General features: G+C 30.5%; 1 protein-coding gene across 1 annotated transcript; it reads right to left on the minus strand.

The window, feature by feature from the left end:
• Positions 1-1,831: 1,831 nt before the first annotated feature.
• On the minus strand, positions 1,832-15,147 carry LOC132744264 (galactoside 2-alpha-L-fucosyltransferase SEC1-like). Its single transcript, XM_060732921.1, has 2 exons — positions 15,011-15,147; positions 1,832-3,093 (listed from the first exon to the last, which is right to left on the minus strand). The coding sequence occupies exons 1-2, from the start codon at positions 15,030-15,032 to the stop codon at positions 2,162-2,164; spliced, it is 954 nt and encodes a 317-aa protein (XP_060588904.1). The 5' UTR covers positions 15,033-15,147; the 3' UTR covers positions 1,832-2,161.
• Between the last annotated feature and the right edge of the window lie 1,053 nt (positions 15,148-16,200).

Consider the following 16,200-nt stretch of genomic DNA (forward strand, 5'->3'; position numbering starts at 1 on the left):
CCTCCCTCTCGCCACTGGAATGGACACTACTATCATCATCATCATCATCATCATCATCATCATTATCATCATCATCATTATCATCATCATTATCATCATTATCATCATCATCATCATCATCATCATCATCATAATCATCATAATCATCATTATCATAATCATCATCATTATCATCATCATCATCATCATCATCATCATCATCATTATCATCATCATCATAATCATCATCACATCATCATCATCATTATCATCATCATCAGTTTTATAAGTACAATGCACAGTCCATAGAAACAATCCTTGTTTATAGTTATACATGAATGTAACACAGATAAACAAATGCACTCACGGTAAATAATGTCGATATTTGGGACTTATTTATATCCGACAAAAATATTTATCTTCTTAAACAATACATAGATCTTTAGCGAATACAATAAGAACATCACCACAACATTTTTTGTTAACAAAAGAACACGTGCAAATGATTGTGGTTAAATCTATTGTGATTCAAATAAAAGGTCAGAGTAGGGATCAATCAATATATTTATATGTAAACATGCGTCATCTTTTTATTATACACATGTTTCACATATTTCTACTGAATGAAAAAAAATCATGGATTTCTGATGCATAATGTGCCTTTAATATTTAAATATTATATTAACTTTAGTCAAATGTACAAATTATAATGTATTCATGAAATATTCCTCTTCTTGGATGATGAAACAATATTGTTTTAGATATTCAGAGATATAGCATTTTTATTAGATAAAAATACTGTAAAACTCGCAAGAGTCACTCCTCACACTACAAGCATATATATTTTTTTTAAACATTTCAATTATTTCATGGAAAAAAAATTATCATCTTTGATTTAAGATTATAACATATAAATCATATTACGAAGTACTTGGTTCTTGATATTTATGACTATAATATTTGTCATTAATATTTGAGATAAGAAATGGAGACACGTGCGATATCTAACATACATAGTATTAATGCTCATTTTATTGCAATATTTCAACTTTGCTATGTCGGACATCAAAAGATAGCACACATTTCTCAAACTTTAACTCATTTCATTTATGTCATACAATGTACTTAAACTATAGACAAGAGCTTTAATAAATGGTACAGGACAGTTCAATTATCTTACAAGTTACACATTTGCGATAAGGAAAACAATAACGTTACCAACTTAATCAACTTTTTATCTCAATACGACAAGTTACGTTTCATCGCCGGATGTTCTTTTTCAAAATTAACCACGTTTAAATACTTTTTGTAAGGCTTTCCGGAAATTTGCGTTATGCAAACTCAAATAGATAAATAAGTTTGAATGCTCATGCATCGATTCTAAACTCCAGAATATTGAAAGTAATAATATCATCATTATACATCTTTAACATTTAACGCACAACGTTGCGTAAAGAGCGTGCATAGTTTCGAGACCTTATAGAATAAAATGATAACCCAGTGACAAACTGCAACACATGGTCCTGGAATTCCATTTTTATTACATCGGGCAACCTAAAAATGATGTAACTGTTATGCACTTTGCTTAATATTTCGATTTGAAGAGACGGTAAACTTTGATCACATCTTGTTTTTCTTATTTGATAAGCCACTCGAATAGACAATGTGTATTGTATTTTTACATAACAAATGTTCATCTTCAGTGAACCTCAAATAAAAAAGAGCTTCATATAAATTAAATATTTCAGTTACATTAGGGAAATATGTCAATTATCCTCAATAGGGGTGGGTTTAATGAATTTTATTTAAAGGCACATTATTCTAACAAATACATGTTTGTGTCTTTAGAAAGGACACACATAAAATTTACAATGTATAAATAATGGCTTTAGAGAAATGTTAGATGCTTGTTACCTGAAAAAGTAGTGATAGGATATTAGAATAATTACTCATAAATGTGGCATATTGTAAACAAAGTAATAAAACATTGTGAACAAAAAAAAATACAAAGAAAGAAACAAATAAGATGTATATTTATAGACGCTATATTTTTATATCAAATAAACCCAAATACTCCAGAGACTAGGAGTGAGGTATTTCTTAATGGTTATGCGAAAATATGGATAGGGTTTAGTCAAACAACTTATCTTGAACCATATATTTGAATGCTTACAAAAAAAACTTAATCTAAACCTATCCATCTAGGAGGGAAATAGTCATCATAATTATATTCAGATCTTTCAAATGTTCCTTCTTTCATTGGATATTTGTAATACGTAACAGTACCACGTGACAGAAAACCCGCCCACCAACCAAACGACCCACTGGTTGTTAATACATGATCACAGTGCGACAAAATGGCAAGATCATATATCGGTTGCCGGTGAACAAATTCTGCCGATAAATTTTTGTACCGCATCACTTCAACAGCGTGATTAATATCATCAGAACACACTATAAATACGACACTTTTAAACTTTTCTAGAAAATAATCCACAGCATGTCTTATATAAGAATCCGGTACAAGTACCACACCTCCTAATTTGAAACTTTCTGAAGCAATATCTCCTCGTCTTATATGCACTCCTACAACTGTGACATTTTCTTTAAATTTGGCTACATAAATATTCCTGTAATTATTAACTACATGCTTAGCTTTTACTTTAATTTCTTTCTTGAATGTCAATTCGTTTCGCACTTCCTCAAAAACATGTTGAAAATATTTCCATGATTGAAGATACACACCGAGCTTGTAGTTTTTATTTTTCGGCAAGTTCATAAAGGTTTCATCAAAAACACAGCAATGGTTTGCGAATTTTTCAACAAATGTCTGACAAACATCCCTATTCATAAATACCCGGGCAGTTGGAACTTCAAAGTATTCAACAAGGTCGTCATTTCTTCCCAGAATTATTGTCAAGTTGTTTACTTTTGATATGCCATAAATAGACGCATACTGATACAGGTGATTGCCCAATCTGCCGTTGAACGTTTGACATACGTAATTTTCTCCGGAATTTAGCTCATATGTATAAAACAAAACTCTTGGCGAATAGTAGAAACACATTATTAATAAGCTCACAGTTACCGTCGGTATAATGTAGACTTTTATTGCTGAAAAATAATAAAATCAATGATAGAAGTAAGATATCCAGAAGTACATCGTGTACAATTATGAAATATAAATGAATCAACGTCATGAAATTGGATAACATGTATTAATTAATCAATACACAACTCGAGCCTGCAACATTTAATTTAAGTCGTTTTGGCTTTCTTTGGGGATTCATATTTTCTCTATTTGTTACATTTAATGTACATGAATCTGTAACCGTAATCAGTTTGTTTTACTGTGTCGACATTTTCTGTTTTTTCTTGTGCAAAAATCATAGAGATAATGATGACTGTGCGTCAGAGGAATGTTTTACTTTTACTTAAGTAATAAACATACTTTTTTTAGTAATTACCCTTAATCATTACTTCAAAACATTTGGTTTTGTACATATACTTATTGAATTATACAGCCTGTGAAATACACTGTACGCAGGAAGTTTATGTGTATTTTAATTATAAGTACTGCTGAAATGGTTTTAAATAGCGTGTCATGTTTTGTTACAGATTGTCTTTATTTAAGATTATATGACATTATAATGGTTTTATCACCTGTAACAGTGAACAGACATAGCATCTTAACTTTAACATTAAGTCAAATTTGTCTTATTACCTGTTTATTATATTTCAGCAAAATGGATGTACAAAAAATGACATATCTGAACACAATCATGTTTCTAAATGCTATGTTGTACCGCTTTATAATTCACTTTTTAATGTGCTAGTGCTATAAATTACGTCTCATACTTTTAATGCCCATTAAGCTTTTACTTACTTTTGTATTTTCCAAAAGCTTATTATTTGTGTTGTCCTCTTACAAGTCCAAAATAGTTACCAATTTTTATAATCTTGCCATCGTTTTATTCTTTTATGAATGGGCAATAAGTACAGTTATAATTGTATAGTATCTTGTAAGGAAGTCACAATACCACTTTTCTTTATATTTTCATACAATAATCTGACAATTTTTTCATATTCAGAAGTTTTTTTCTTCAGGTGAATAGCTTCTCACATATTCTTTATTCCTGATTACCACTTTGCCCGTTCTACAGAAGGAAATATTTAATCATGTATGGAAGCATGACTGTACAAACATATTACTTTTGCATACAATATGAAAATGTTGAATCCAGATGCTTTCCATTTTTCTGGCAATACGTTCATTGCCAAACTATCTTTAAAAAATAAAAAGGCAATTAAAAACTGCCAAAAACATGTTGACTATTAAATAATCGATGCCTGTTATTCAAGTTCATTTAAAAGATAAAAAAGAACATAGTTTATATCCAGGAACGCAGAAATGTGAAAGTAACGTATATGTAAATCTGAAAAACTAAGACCGAAATGAGTAACACGGCAAGTTAACGAACCAAACTATTTTATAGTAGATCAAATTTAAAGAAATAAGTGAGCGCGCATACGGCTGTTGTGAAATGATACTTTAACCAGCAAGACATATAATTTCAAGGACTGTGTTTACTTTTAGAGATCATTCGTGAGAATGACGACGTGTGCGACTTTTGTGTTTCGTCGATATCAATAAATACAATAACGTATTAAAAACTTTATTGTTTTGATTTTCTGTGTACGTTCCACATTTGCCAAACTTCAAGCGTCAAAAAATAGTAAAAAGAACTGTATAAAACATTATTCAGGTAGTTTTTATGTTATGATCATTGTAACTCCTTGCGTCATTCACAAAATTGGCGTTAACTCGTAATTATGGTATTTCATCGGCTAATTTCAATGTCTCATGTGTATCTAATATAAAAAAAAACAATAAATTTAATGTATTATTTCAACACAAAAAAAAAGACAAGACGATAAATTTAATTTTCATGGTTTATTGAAGGTTTGGCGAAATTTTGTCAATGGCAGGTGAAAAAGAAATATCGATACGAATTTAAGTACAGCGGAGCCTTGCTAATCCGAACCCTTCTAATCCGGAATCCTTTCTAATCCGAACGAAGTGGCCGGTCCCGATTTTATTCGTTCTATTTTCAATAGTAAAAAACCTTTCGGATCCGGAACCTGTCTACTCCGAATTCCGGACGATTTTTTTAATTTTTGTTCTTATTTTACTATAAAATTTACCTCTCGGATCCGAACAGATTTTGCCAAATGTCACACCTTCATTCAAAATAACAAATCTTTCAGCACCCAATTGTATAAACGTTGGTTAAATTAACCCTGGGTTAAACGCTAACCGTGGGTTAAATTTAACCAACTTTGGTTAACTAACCAATTTGGTTAGACACTTGTATAAACCGAGATAACCAAAAGGTTAACTAACCAAAATGGTTAAAATTAACATACACCAAACTGATAAGTGTTATTTCGCTTGATTAATGGGTGAAACGTATGATCTGTGAAGGTGTGAAAATTACACTTATATTGCCTTGATATCTTCTGTAATTGCTTAATTGATTGTTTTTCGTCAGCTTCTATAAATATTTTGATATAATTCAAAAGAAATATCTTTTAATCCTTTGTAATGGATTCAATGATACGTGATTAAGTAATGAAATTTAATGGAAACTGTCAGTGAATTCGGATAGTCGCTGATTCGGATATGTAGGTAGGGAGGCTCAGTTTCTTATATATAAGTCTAAAGATACCTTATGAATTTTGAACCAACCAATGGGTCCGTTATAAAATCTGTTTTTTGATGGAATAAATAGTTCAATCTTTAGCGATTGAACTGTATGATATAAGCGTTATTGTATAAAATTTCATCGACAAATGATTTTGAAGCACAAACACTGTCCTGGAAATATTTTTTAAGAATTTGAAAATTTAATAACTTAGCATCCGTATGCGCTAAATAATTTCTTTTATAATTTGAGCCGCGTCATGACAAAAACAACATAATGGGTTTGCGACCAGCATGGATCCAGGCCAGCCTGCGCATCCGCGCAGTCTGATCAGGAGCCATGCTGTTCCCTTACAACTCTGTAACAAGTAGAGTAACTGATAGCAAACAGCATGGATCCTGATCAGACTGCGCGGATGCGCAGGCTGGTCTTGAACTATGCTGGTCGCAAACCCATTATGTTGGTTTTGTCATACGTGGCTATTTTCATTTACTATACAATTTATTGGTTCATTAACTTTTTTAAAAAAATACGTGGTACTCGTTCGCCCAAAGAATTTTTTTTTTTTGCACGATTCCTGCGTTAATTTCACATGCATGCGTAACTTGATATACACGGTGTGAAATCATTTATTTCGATTGATAATGTATGGTCTTAATATCAATGTCTATTATTTATTGTTTAAAGAAATAATACACGGCAGAGGTGCAACAGAAGAAGACTACATTTGGGAAAGTGTATTTAAATGTACTTCAAAATACAATCATCCATTGAATTATGTAAGACATCGCATATTTGAAGAGGATCATTCACATCTATTAATTCAAAATTACTACATTCTATTTTTCTTCTTTTTTTTTAAACTGCCCTAATTTACACCGAGGCATGTGCATCGATTTGTCTCGTTGAAGTTATGAAATTCTTGCTGAACCTAACAACGCGGAACGGTGATTTATCACATCATTATTTTATTCACCATTTGCATGATTATCTCAATAAATATCTTCTTACGTTTTTCAGTCTAGACACAAGTATTTAATATAATTTATTTAGGATAATAGTTCAAAATATATATTGACTAAATAGCAACCTTGCAGATCTCATGAACTTGGATGACCTTAGTCTGCACTAACGCATGTGGGTCATATGCCGCCAACAGGGCAAGGGTTATACTACAAGACGACATTTACAAGACAAAACAATGTTTGATACAGGTGTAACCTAGCAGATGATTCACTTTGACGTTTCACTAAATTAAATAATTGTTTGTACTGTACACAAATCATGAAACTTTACACTTCGACTAAAACAAACAAACGTGTTCCATATGTAAACAAAAGAACTCGCTAGTCCGAATAAAAGAGAAAGGTCAGAGTCGAGTTTTAATTTTATAGAATAAATAATGTACAATTTGTATCGTGTTCGCCACGTTGGTGTAATCGGGAAAATGTATTTTAAAAGATTATACATGCTAAAAATGTAATTAGATATTATGAAAAGTGTTTGTAGAGAAGAAAACATTAAAGGAAAATATAACTTCCTTCATTTTTCTCCACTGAAAATAAAGAAAGAAATAAAACAAATGTATTGACAAAACCATACAATAATTGAACATATTCATATAAAAAAAGAACAATGAATTATGATGAGTCACCAAAAATGTCTGCAGTTTTAGGTTGAATTTTAACTTTCATGGACAGAACTATGCGGGCTACATTTTCAATGACATTCTAGCAATTTGCGTTTTAATTTTAAAATTTGCAGGCTCACCTTCATCATATGTATTTCAGGTTCATCCAAGTAACTATATAAGGAATTCTGTTTCATATTGATTGCTTACAGGAAGTTTAAAACTTATTGTCACACATTCGAATTCGTTCCTCGGGCAATCTATTACAAAACAATAAGTGCCAAGGAACAATCGATATGCACCTGGCTCTAAAGACAGAAAATATCTAACTCAAAGGAAAACTTTATGATAAAGATCATTCAAGAGAGAAATAGAGATGAGTGAAACACGTTAAATCTTTGCATGAAATTACAATAATTCTAGCTTTCTTATATATCATACATATATAATACATATTGATTTTTTACATTTCTTATTCCAACATTTCTAGTTTATAGAACGTAGGTGGTTCTACTCAGGTGCCCTTTCGGGTCTGAAATAATGCACGGAAGGGCACCTGAGGTCTTCCTCCACCAGTAAGGCTGGAAAGTTGCAATATAATCTACGCTGTGTTGGAGCGACGTAAACCGAACACCCCAAAAATTTCTAACATTTTGAAATTGAAGCCTTGAACGAATTGTCTGACCTTTCTCTTCTTACATTTACTTATGATAAAAAGTATTTACATCTCGAATAATAACAGGATAATCAATCCAGTTCAGATCTCAACTTTTAAATAAGAATGACGATAGTTTAAAACATACTCGAGAGGTCATAGTTCAACCAGTATACCACGTGGTACATAATATTACGCAGCTCAAATCTGGCAATGCGTGTTCGGAACAAAACTAATTTTAAATTATCACACCGCACAATCAAATGGGCAGACAGCCATTCAACCGTCGACAGCCGTACTAGTATAAATACATTTCGGTGTAAAACAACAATTGACGGACGGTAAGTATTTATCTATTTTCAACATATTCTAATTGTGTTCGAGTAAATCAATGCTTTGGATTCATAGTCAACATCCAAAAAAGCATGCTAACAAATTTCTGTCCATATGCAAGCTTTACTTAACCTGAATTTTGACTGAAAATAAGCGCACTTTTCGATGAGAAGAGGCATTTTTTAAAAGGTCACAAAAGTTTACACCTTCCCATGATGATAAATCATGTTAAGATACGATTCGTAAACGTTATCATTTCGTCATTAAATATTCCAAACCATACCTTCAAAACTGATTTTCTGTTGTAAGATGTGAATGTCTTTAAAATGTGAGTAACGTCATAAGCCGTTCGCCTCTTTTTAATAATAACATCGACAGCCATTCATCGGCAAGAATGAATAATGCTGAAAACCGCTCAACGAAACAATTTTCAGGGCTTTTGCGCAATAATTACTAGGAAGGAGTAAAACTTTTTGTTCATTTAGAATATTCATTAATTCATGGTACTTTCTAATAGACTCATGCTTACGAAATCCATATATACACGTCAATAATTTCTAATTTTTCCGCCACATAATTTATTTTACAGCATATAAATATATAAAAAGTATGAATATTAATTAGTTAGCTAGTGTGCGTGCGTGATTTGATATTAATATTTTATATTCTCAGTCCCGGTTCCACATGAACGCGCCTCAACGCGCACCTTGTTTTAGTGTGGAATATTTAATGACGAAATGATGACGTTTACGAATCGTATCTTAAAATGATTTATCTTCGAAAATGAAAAAAAAAATGTGACTCTTTTTTTGTCAAAATTCACGTAAAGTAAAGCTTGCGCATGGTCAGAAATTTGTTAGCAATTCTTCTTTTGATGTTGACTATTAATCCATAACATTGATTTACTCAAACACAGTTATGATAATTATGTTAAAAAAGATGGATAATTACGGTATGAATCATAGACAGGAACAATTGATAATGGTTTGATAACGACTGCTACGATTCGAGAACACATAATGTTTGTACAGGCAAACATCAGCTGATAATCTTCCTATTTATAAGTGCAGACAAGATAAAATGCTATTCTATACATGCGTTTAAAATTAAAGATATGAGTTTAAAATAAAGCAGGTTTAGGAATAAACAACTAAGCTTAATCTCAACCCCGCATTCAATTTTTGCAAAACATAAACTCAATTAAAAAGATAAAAACGAAAAGGCTGAGGGTTTAAAAGTTGAACACTTTTACGGCCATCTTTAAAGAGAATCTCAAATGAAAATCAAAACTTTTTTGTTAAAAATTATTTGATGAAAATCTCGACGCAGAAATTAAGAGTTACTTGAAGCTATATACATGTATAAAATAAAATGAAATGTGGAATGGGGGGGGAGAGGGGGTGGGTTGGAGGATTTCGGTTGGTGGTTTCCTCATTTTTGCCTGTCTTTAAAACAATGCTAATGAAGTTAAACATTACAGAAGGACAGTACTTATTTATATTCTTGTAAAAATATGTTCTCAGATGTTGTAACATAGACTTACTGAGTGGTCAGATTAAAAAGATAAAATCTTTAATGAACAACTGGGTTTTCGAAAAGGTAAATCAGTGTTTGATTGTATTTTTATTTGTCGTGCAGTTATATCAAATGTTCTAAACTCTTGTAATAAAATTATATTGTCTTTTATTTGTTATCATTTTTTTGGACAAAATATATGTATCGTTTTTACTGGAAAAGTTTTTTCCAGAAATTATAAGCACAAGATTTGGTTAAGCAGTAACATCAAAGTACACCACTGCCAAATCAACTGTAAGGTATAGTTCTACATAATTCAGATTATTCTGGGTTTTTTTTTCTTCTCACAGGGGGATCTGAACTCTCCTCTGATCTTTATGTTGTTTGTCTATGCACTTTTAGACAGTATAACACAGATTTTAACCTTTTATAAGCAGACGACCAAGTGCTTTTTGCTAAATTCCCTGAATCTCTAAAGGCAATATGAATGGATATTGAAACTTATTGTCATACATGGGGCTTGATAATTAATACGTCTAAACAAAAGCATTGGTTTTTGAAAAGGCAGGCATACCGTGAAAAGATTTTATATTTATTTCACACCGATTGAAATTGTAGAATCACTCATTAATATTGGAATTACATTTTAAAAACTGCAATTTGTTTAGAACTCAAAACAGAATCGTTGAACATGCCTAAATTCGTTTTTCACTACCCAACCCTTTTTTTAAAAAATGTAAAATTTTTTTAAATTTCTTGACAAATTCCATTTTTAAAATTTAAAATCCGGAGATAAGGGGTATTCCGGCGCTAAAGTTTATCGAAGAAAATTTACATACTAATTTGGTAAACTTGCAAGCATTTTGGGGAAACTTATTAGCAAATCCGTTTAAAATAAATATAAAACGGCCCCAAAATATTTTTACTTCAAAAAAACCCCAAGCAAACTTGTTTTACATTTACATCAGCCACCGTTTTTTTGGTTGATTTTATAAAGTTTAAATTTTTTTTTTAAAAATGGAAAAAAACATAAAAAAACATTTTTTTTTTTAAGTTTCGTTTTGGTCTTTTCTTTATGGGAAAATAATTCCCGGGCCAAAATTGTATCCTGTGTTCATGTTCATGCAATCATGTAAATTGTAGATCTTATATGTCTCTTTGCCTTATTATGCCATACCTAATTCTTTACTTGTATCTTTTGGTCGTTTATCATATTGAAGCGTGTGCTTTATTTGAACTCATTATATATCAATATTGCACACTTTTTTTCCAACGGCTTATGTAGGAATAATGCTTATCTTGTCATGTCACAGCTGTAAGATTTTAGTTTTGGCTAATTATAAAACATTTAATTGAGAAATGAACATTGCCATTATGATGTTGTTTAGTATTGTTATCCAAACTCTTGTACTGCTCAGTCAAGTATAACATGGGATTCAGGCATTGATATATTTTGCTTAAATCATAACACGCACTATTGTATATTCATTCTTGTTCTGATAATATCAACATGTCGATTAGCCCAGGGTCTTTCAAATAGAAAGACCCACATTTGCTGAACAAAAGCACATAAAAATCGACTGAAACCCAACTGGAATCCAGGCTAACACACCTTTACATGTATGACTGAGGAAGATAAATAAAATGTCACGTACTGGCAGTTTTTTAATCGGACCACCTCGACGAATATTCATATTCATCTTGAACTTGATAGTTCTACCACGTGACTATAGATATAAACATCAAATGATTGTGAAATCTTTGAACATAATGAATAACTAATGTACATGTTTATATTTGACAGCCAAAGAAAAAAATAAAGTAAATATCGCTAAAGTTAAGAATTGTTTGATAATCATAATCATTTTAAAAACGCCAAATGTTGTCAATCCGAATTTAAGTCTTCATGTATACATTTTGTAGTTTTGGCTTCTACATGTACAAACATAATAAAAAGTTATTCAATAATGTACGGTTTACTTTAAATTTATACATATAAATCTACCTAATGTGAACAATATGCACTATACATTAGAATAAATTTAGTCAATAACTTCCGGCATTAACTTTAAGTAAAGTTTTTTGTTTATTTTATTAGCATGGCCTGAAATACCGTAACCGTTCTGTGTATTCTTACTATTGTGTGCGAGGTCCTTATCCGAAAATTGGCGGAAACAGCCGAAAAGTTTCAATAGAACGCAGGATGTAATTTTTGCAGTATTTTTCTTCCATAGGCTCTCTCTGTATTTGTTATTAGTTAAACTATTCAATCCGTAGTTGGTCATGTTATATAGTTAGTTAGTAAGACAATTCATTTATTTATTTTCATGTCAACTTGATAAATAAATGCCTTGAAAAAAAGAAGAAAAAATCTTAAAATAAATATACATATTACTTTTTGCATCCTGAATTTCATTGAGGAAAATAATTATGAAATTGCATAAATATTAGAGGTAGAAATTGGCAAATATTGTCGACTGATACTCTTCTCCATGCAACAGAGAGTACATATGAATTGTGAGTCAAAAGTAGGTCAGTGTGCGGCGGCCAATGAGAATCTTAATGTGCAGTAACCTGGTCAATTTGAAAAGGAAGTATTGCTTAAAAGAGCTGTTATAAAAGAGCTGTTATACCGGCAAATGGCCTGCCTTTCAAGCCGTCACTCTCTGTGCTAGGGGCTCACGCACCCTACCTCACTTTCCTCGTCAGCCTACTTTGTGGGACCACGCCCCTTGGCTTAAGTCAGATCATCGACAGCTTAGTCATGGGATGCAACAGAAGCTTAATTTCCAAGCAACGACAGAGAATTTAGTCTCAAAGACCTACTCTATATGTACAACATCAGCGCTTGGACCTTAACCAGGTGAAAAATCAACCAAGCTACAAATCGGTTGCCGATGCCCTGTGCCTTCTCTGCCATGTGTGCGTTTCGAGGGGAAAATACGACGTTAGTTGTACAATTAAATTGTGTGCAAACAGTACTCCATAGACATTCCGACGGCAGCACCTACACACAGCTTTTTGTGATATAAACAGTGGCGTACCTTTAAAGAACCGTTTCAGTTCACAGCGATAAAAAATGTATGAGCAAGAACTTTCAAGGAATTCAGCTGGTTGATTAAAATTTAAAGGACCAAGGAAAACAAATTATGAATTTTCCAATATTTTACTTTATATATTTCTTAATGTTTTAACTGCTCGCAAATACAAATTTTAGTTTCCCTTCAATTTAATTAAATTTCAAATATAATAAATGGTTAAAAAAAAATCCAATATGATAAACATGTTTAGCTTAAACAGCATGAACAGGTTACTGAAGTGATAACATGTATTTAAATGTACTATTTGAGTTTAATATCAGCTGTATTTGAAATCATATCTTGCCTGTTGACATAGTTGAATTTTTTTAAAACCAAGACATGGTTTTTCTCATGACATTTCCTTCTTTTAAAATTTGTTGATCAAAGTATAAAACAATCTAAATTAAATAATTAAGTACCGGTACTTGGTATACTTAAAATTCTAATTTATTCAAATTCTTGTATTATTTGCATTGGTCAGTTAGGGTTCATTTAAAAATTAAAATTGTTTTTCCGAAATTTGGACGTTTTTTTTCATAAAATTTGAAAAATTTGGGTTTCAAATGATTGTTGATTAAATTAAATTGATTGTTTGGGGATTGTTTGGGTTTGGGGTTTTTTTAGTTGGCTGGTTGATTGACTGATTGAATGAATGAATTTTTGATGTTTGGGGGATTGATTGACAAATTCCCAAAGGGGTTTTTTTTTTGTGCGGGGGTTTGGCGGGGTTGGGGGTGTGTCCCGTTGTGGTGTTTTTTAAATTAAACAATGGCCCATAAAAAAAACTAAATTGAACTATAAAAAATTTAAATAATAACAAAAAAAAAAAAAAATTAATATCATATCCCATATTTTTTTTAAATGTATAGAGTAATTATATTTACAGAATAACTGAGTAGCCTGAATCAACTTGAACGCCAGACGTAATTATTTATACTCAAAATTTGAATATTGACATGATGTTTTTCGCATATGTTTCTATTGCTCAATAAAATCAAAATGACATAAAAGGAACGAATTTCAAGCAATAAATATATTTAAATTATGATCATTTTTAGCCTCTCGTAACTCGTTTAGAGTGGTTCTGTGACACATTTCCTTTACAAGTTTGTGGGGTTTTTTTAAATGTATGTACAAACGTGAGACTTTAATAAAAACATTGTCTTGTCTTGTTTTTTTCCCGTACAAATATGGCTAAAACTTAAAAGTAAGTTTTTGTTTATTGTCTTTCTCATATTAGAAGGGAGGAAATCTTGAAATACTCAATATTACTTGCATGCTTTTCCACATCTCGTAACTTATAAGCCAACAAAGTCTCTTTAGTTATTTAAAAAGGCGCATTATGTTTCAGAATCAAATAAGGCTTTACTTGTTTAGAAAAGTCGAACATGAAATTTATAATTTTTAAGTTATGGTTTTATAGAATGTTAAATGATTGTAACCCGAAGAAACAAGCGATAAATGCGAAATAATTTGTCATAAAATTAGCTAAATGTAAATAAGAAGTATTTTATCTTCCATACAAAATTATAATTCACTTTTACTGTAATTATTGCCAAAAACAACAGATTAAAAGGATGGTTTAGGTAATTGGCCAAAGTAACTTTTTGAATACTGTGAAATTACACCAATATTAAAAAGCTTTTGAGAAATATAAAAGGCATTTCTGAGGCATATTGGGCCTTTAAACACTTTGAGCACTTTAAATCATAAGTGCAATATGAAATATTTTGAGAGAAAATCTTTTTAAGAAGAGACTAACGTTGCTTGACCTCAAACAGGGAATGCAGATTCCCATATATATTTAATCATTTCTTTATTTAAATTGACATACTAGTATTCAGTAAGAATTTCATAAATTTCAATAAATTTCTGTGATAAATATATTTGACTCAAGGATGAGCATAGTATATCTTTAGCTAGCAACATAACTAAACAAGGGGTTTAACTAAGTGGCCATTGTTTATGAGAAGTTTGCTTATTCAAAATTGAGTGTCTGTTTAGTGTGTAATGTGTTTTAAACAAAATACATTTAAGTTTAATAATAAAATCTTAACTTCATATTAACGAAGAAGAATAATAAGGTTTAGAAAACAAACAATAATTTATTTACCTTTCAGTTTTATTTTGATCATCTTTAAATTATCCGTCCAAATAGCACTTATAAATAAATCTTGAAGAAATGACAATCCTCTAAAGCAACAAAAAACAACAAAATAAAATTAACATAACAGAATCTGTTTGACGGGGTCTTTTTCCGGGAATTTTTAAAATAGATATGAAATAATTGTTTTTTTTTTACAAAAATTTTAAGAAAAAAAAAAACAACAGATATTTTAGTCCACTAAATTTTTGCAAAATTATTCTTTTTTTAAAATTCAAACCCATCCACTAAACCAAAATCAAAATTTTTTAGAAATTGTATACCCTTTTTTTGTCAAATTTAAAGGGCATGTTGTTTTGGAACCCGCCATTGTTCCCTTTTGGGAAAAAGAAATGCAAGCGGGAAAAAACTAAAAAGGGATATAAAAAGCGTGTGGGAATTTTTTTTGAAAGTTTTTAAAATGACTTAAAATAGTATTATTTATGTTATTTCCTTTTTGGGGTACACTTTGCCTTTTTTAAACAAGTTGGGTATAAGATATTTATGGCCCCTAATTCCCTAAATTTAAAGTTAAGTACAAACTGATTATTTTTGCCTTTTTTTTAAACTTAAAAAAAACAGGGGTTTTAAGTAATTTTTGGCCCCAACTTCCCCAATAAAAAGTTAAAAGTCCAAAAGTCTGAATTTATTTAAAAAAAGGGGGAAAATTTTGAAAAAAGTCACGGAAAGCAAAAGAAAAAAATCGAACAATTAATTAGTTATTTGATAAATTAATATCTTTTTTGATTGATTGATTAATTAATAATTAATTAATTAATACCATTATCAATTGATTAATCCCGTAAAAATGAATAAATAAATAAATGTACAATACATACATACATAAATAAATAAATAAAAATAAATAAATAAATAAATAAATAAATAAATAAATAAATAAATAAATAAATAAATAAATAAATAAATAAATAAATAAATAAATAAATAAATGATATCCTCCCATCAGTATGAACATAAAGAGGATATTCCAGTTTTCTCTTTTATTTTCATTGAGTGGTATGAAAATAAATTTGTCACAAAAAGCAGTAGCCACAAGTTAAATATGATAAATTTGAAGATGAAAATTAATCCCGTATTTATACATAAAAAACTGTTCTTTTTATTATGTTGTTTTTTTTTCTTCTCTTTTTTACATTATG

This window comes from Ruditapes philippinarum, unplaced genomic scaffold (genome assembly GCF_026571515.1).
Source record: "Ruditapes philippinarum isolate M1 unplaced genomic scaffold, ASM2657151v2 ctg16892_1_1_1_1, whole genome shotgun sequence".
Taxonomy (NCBI): domain Eukaryota; kingdom Metazoa; phylum Mollusca; class Bivalvia; order Venerida; family Veneridae; genus Ruditapes; species Ruditapes philippinarum.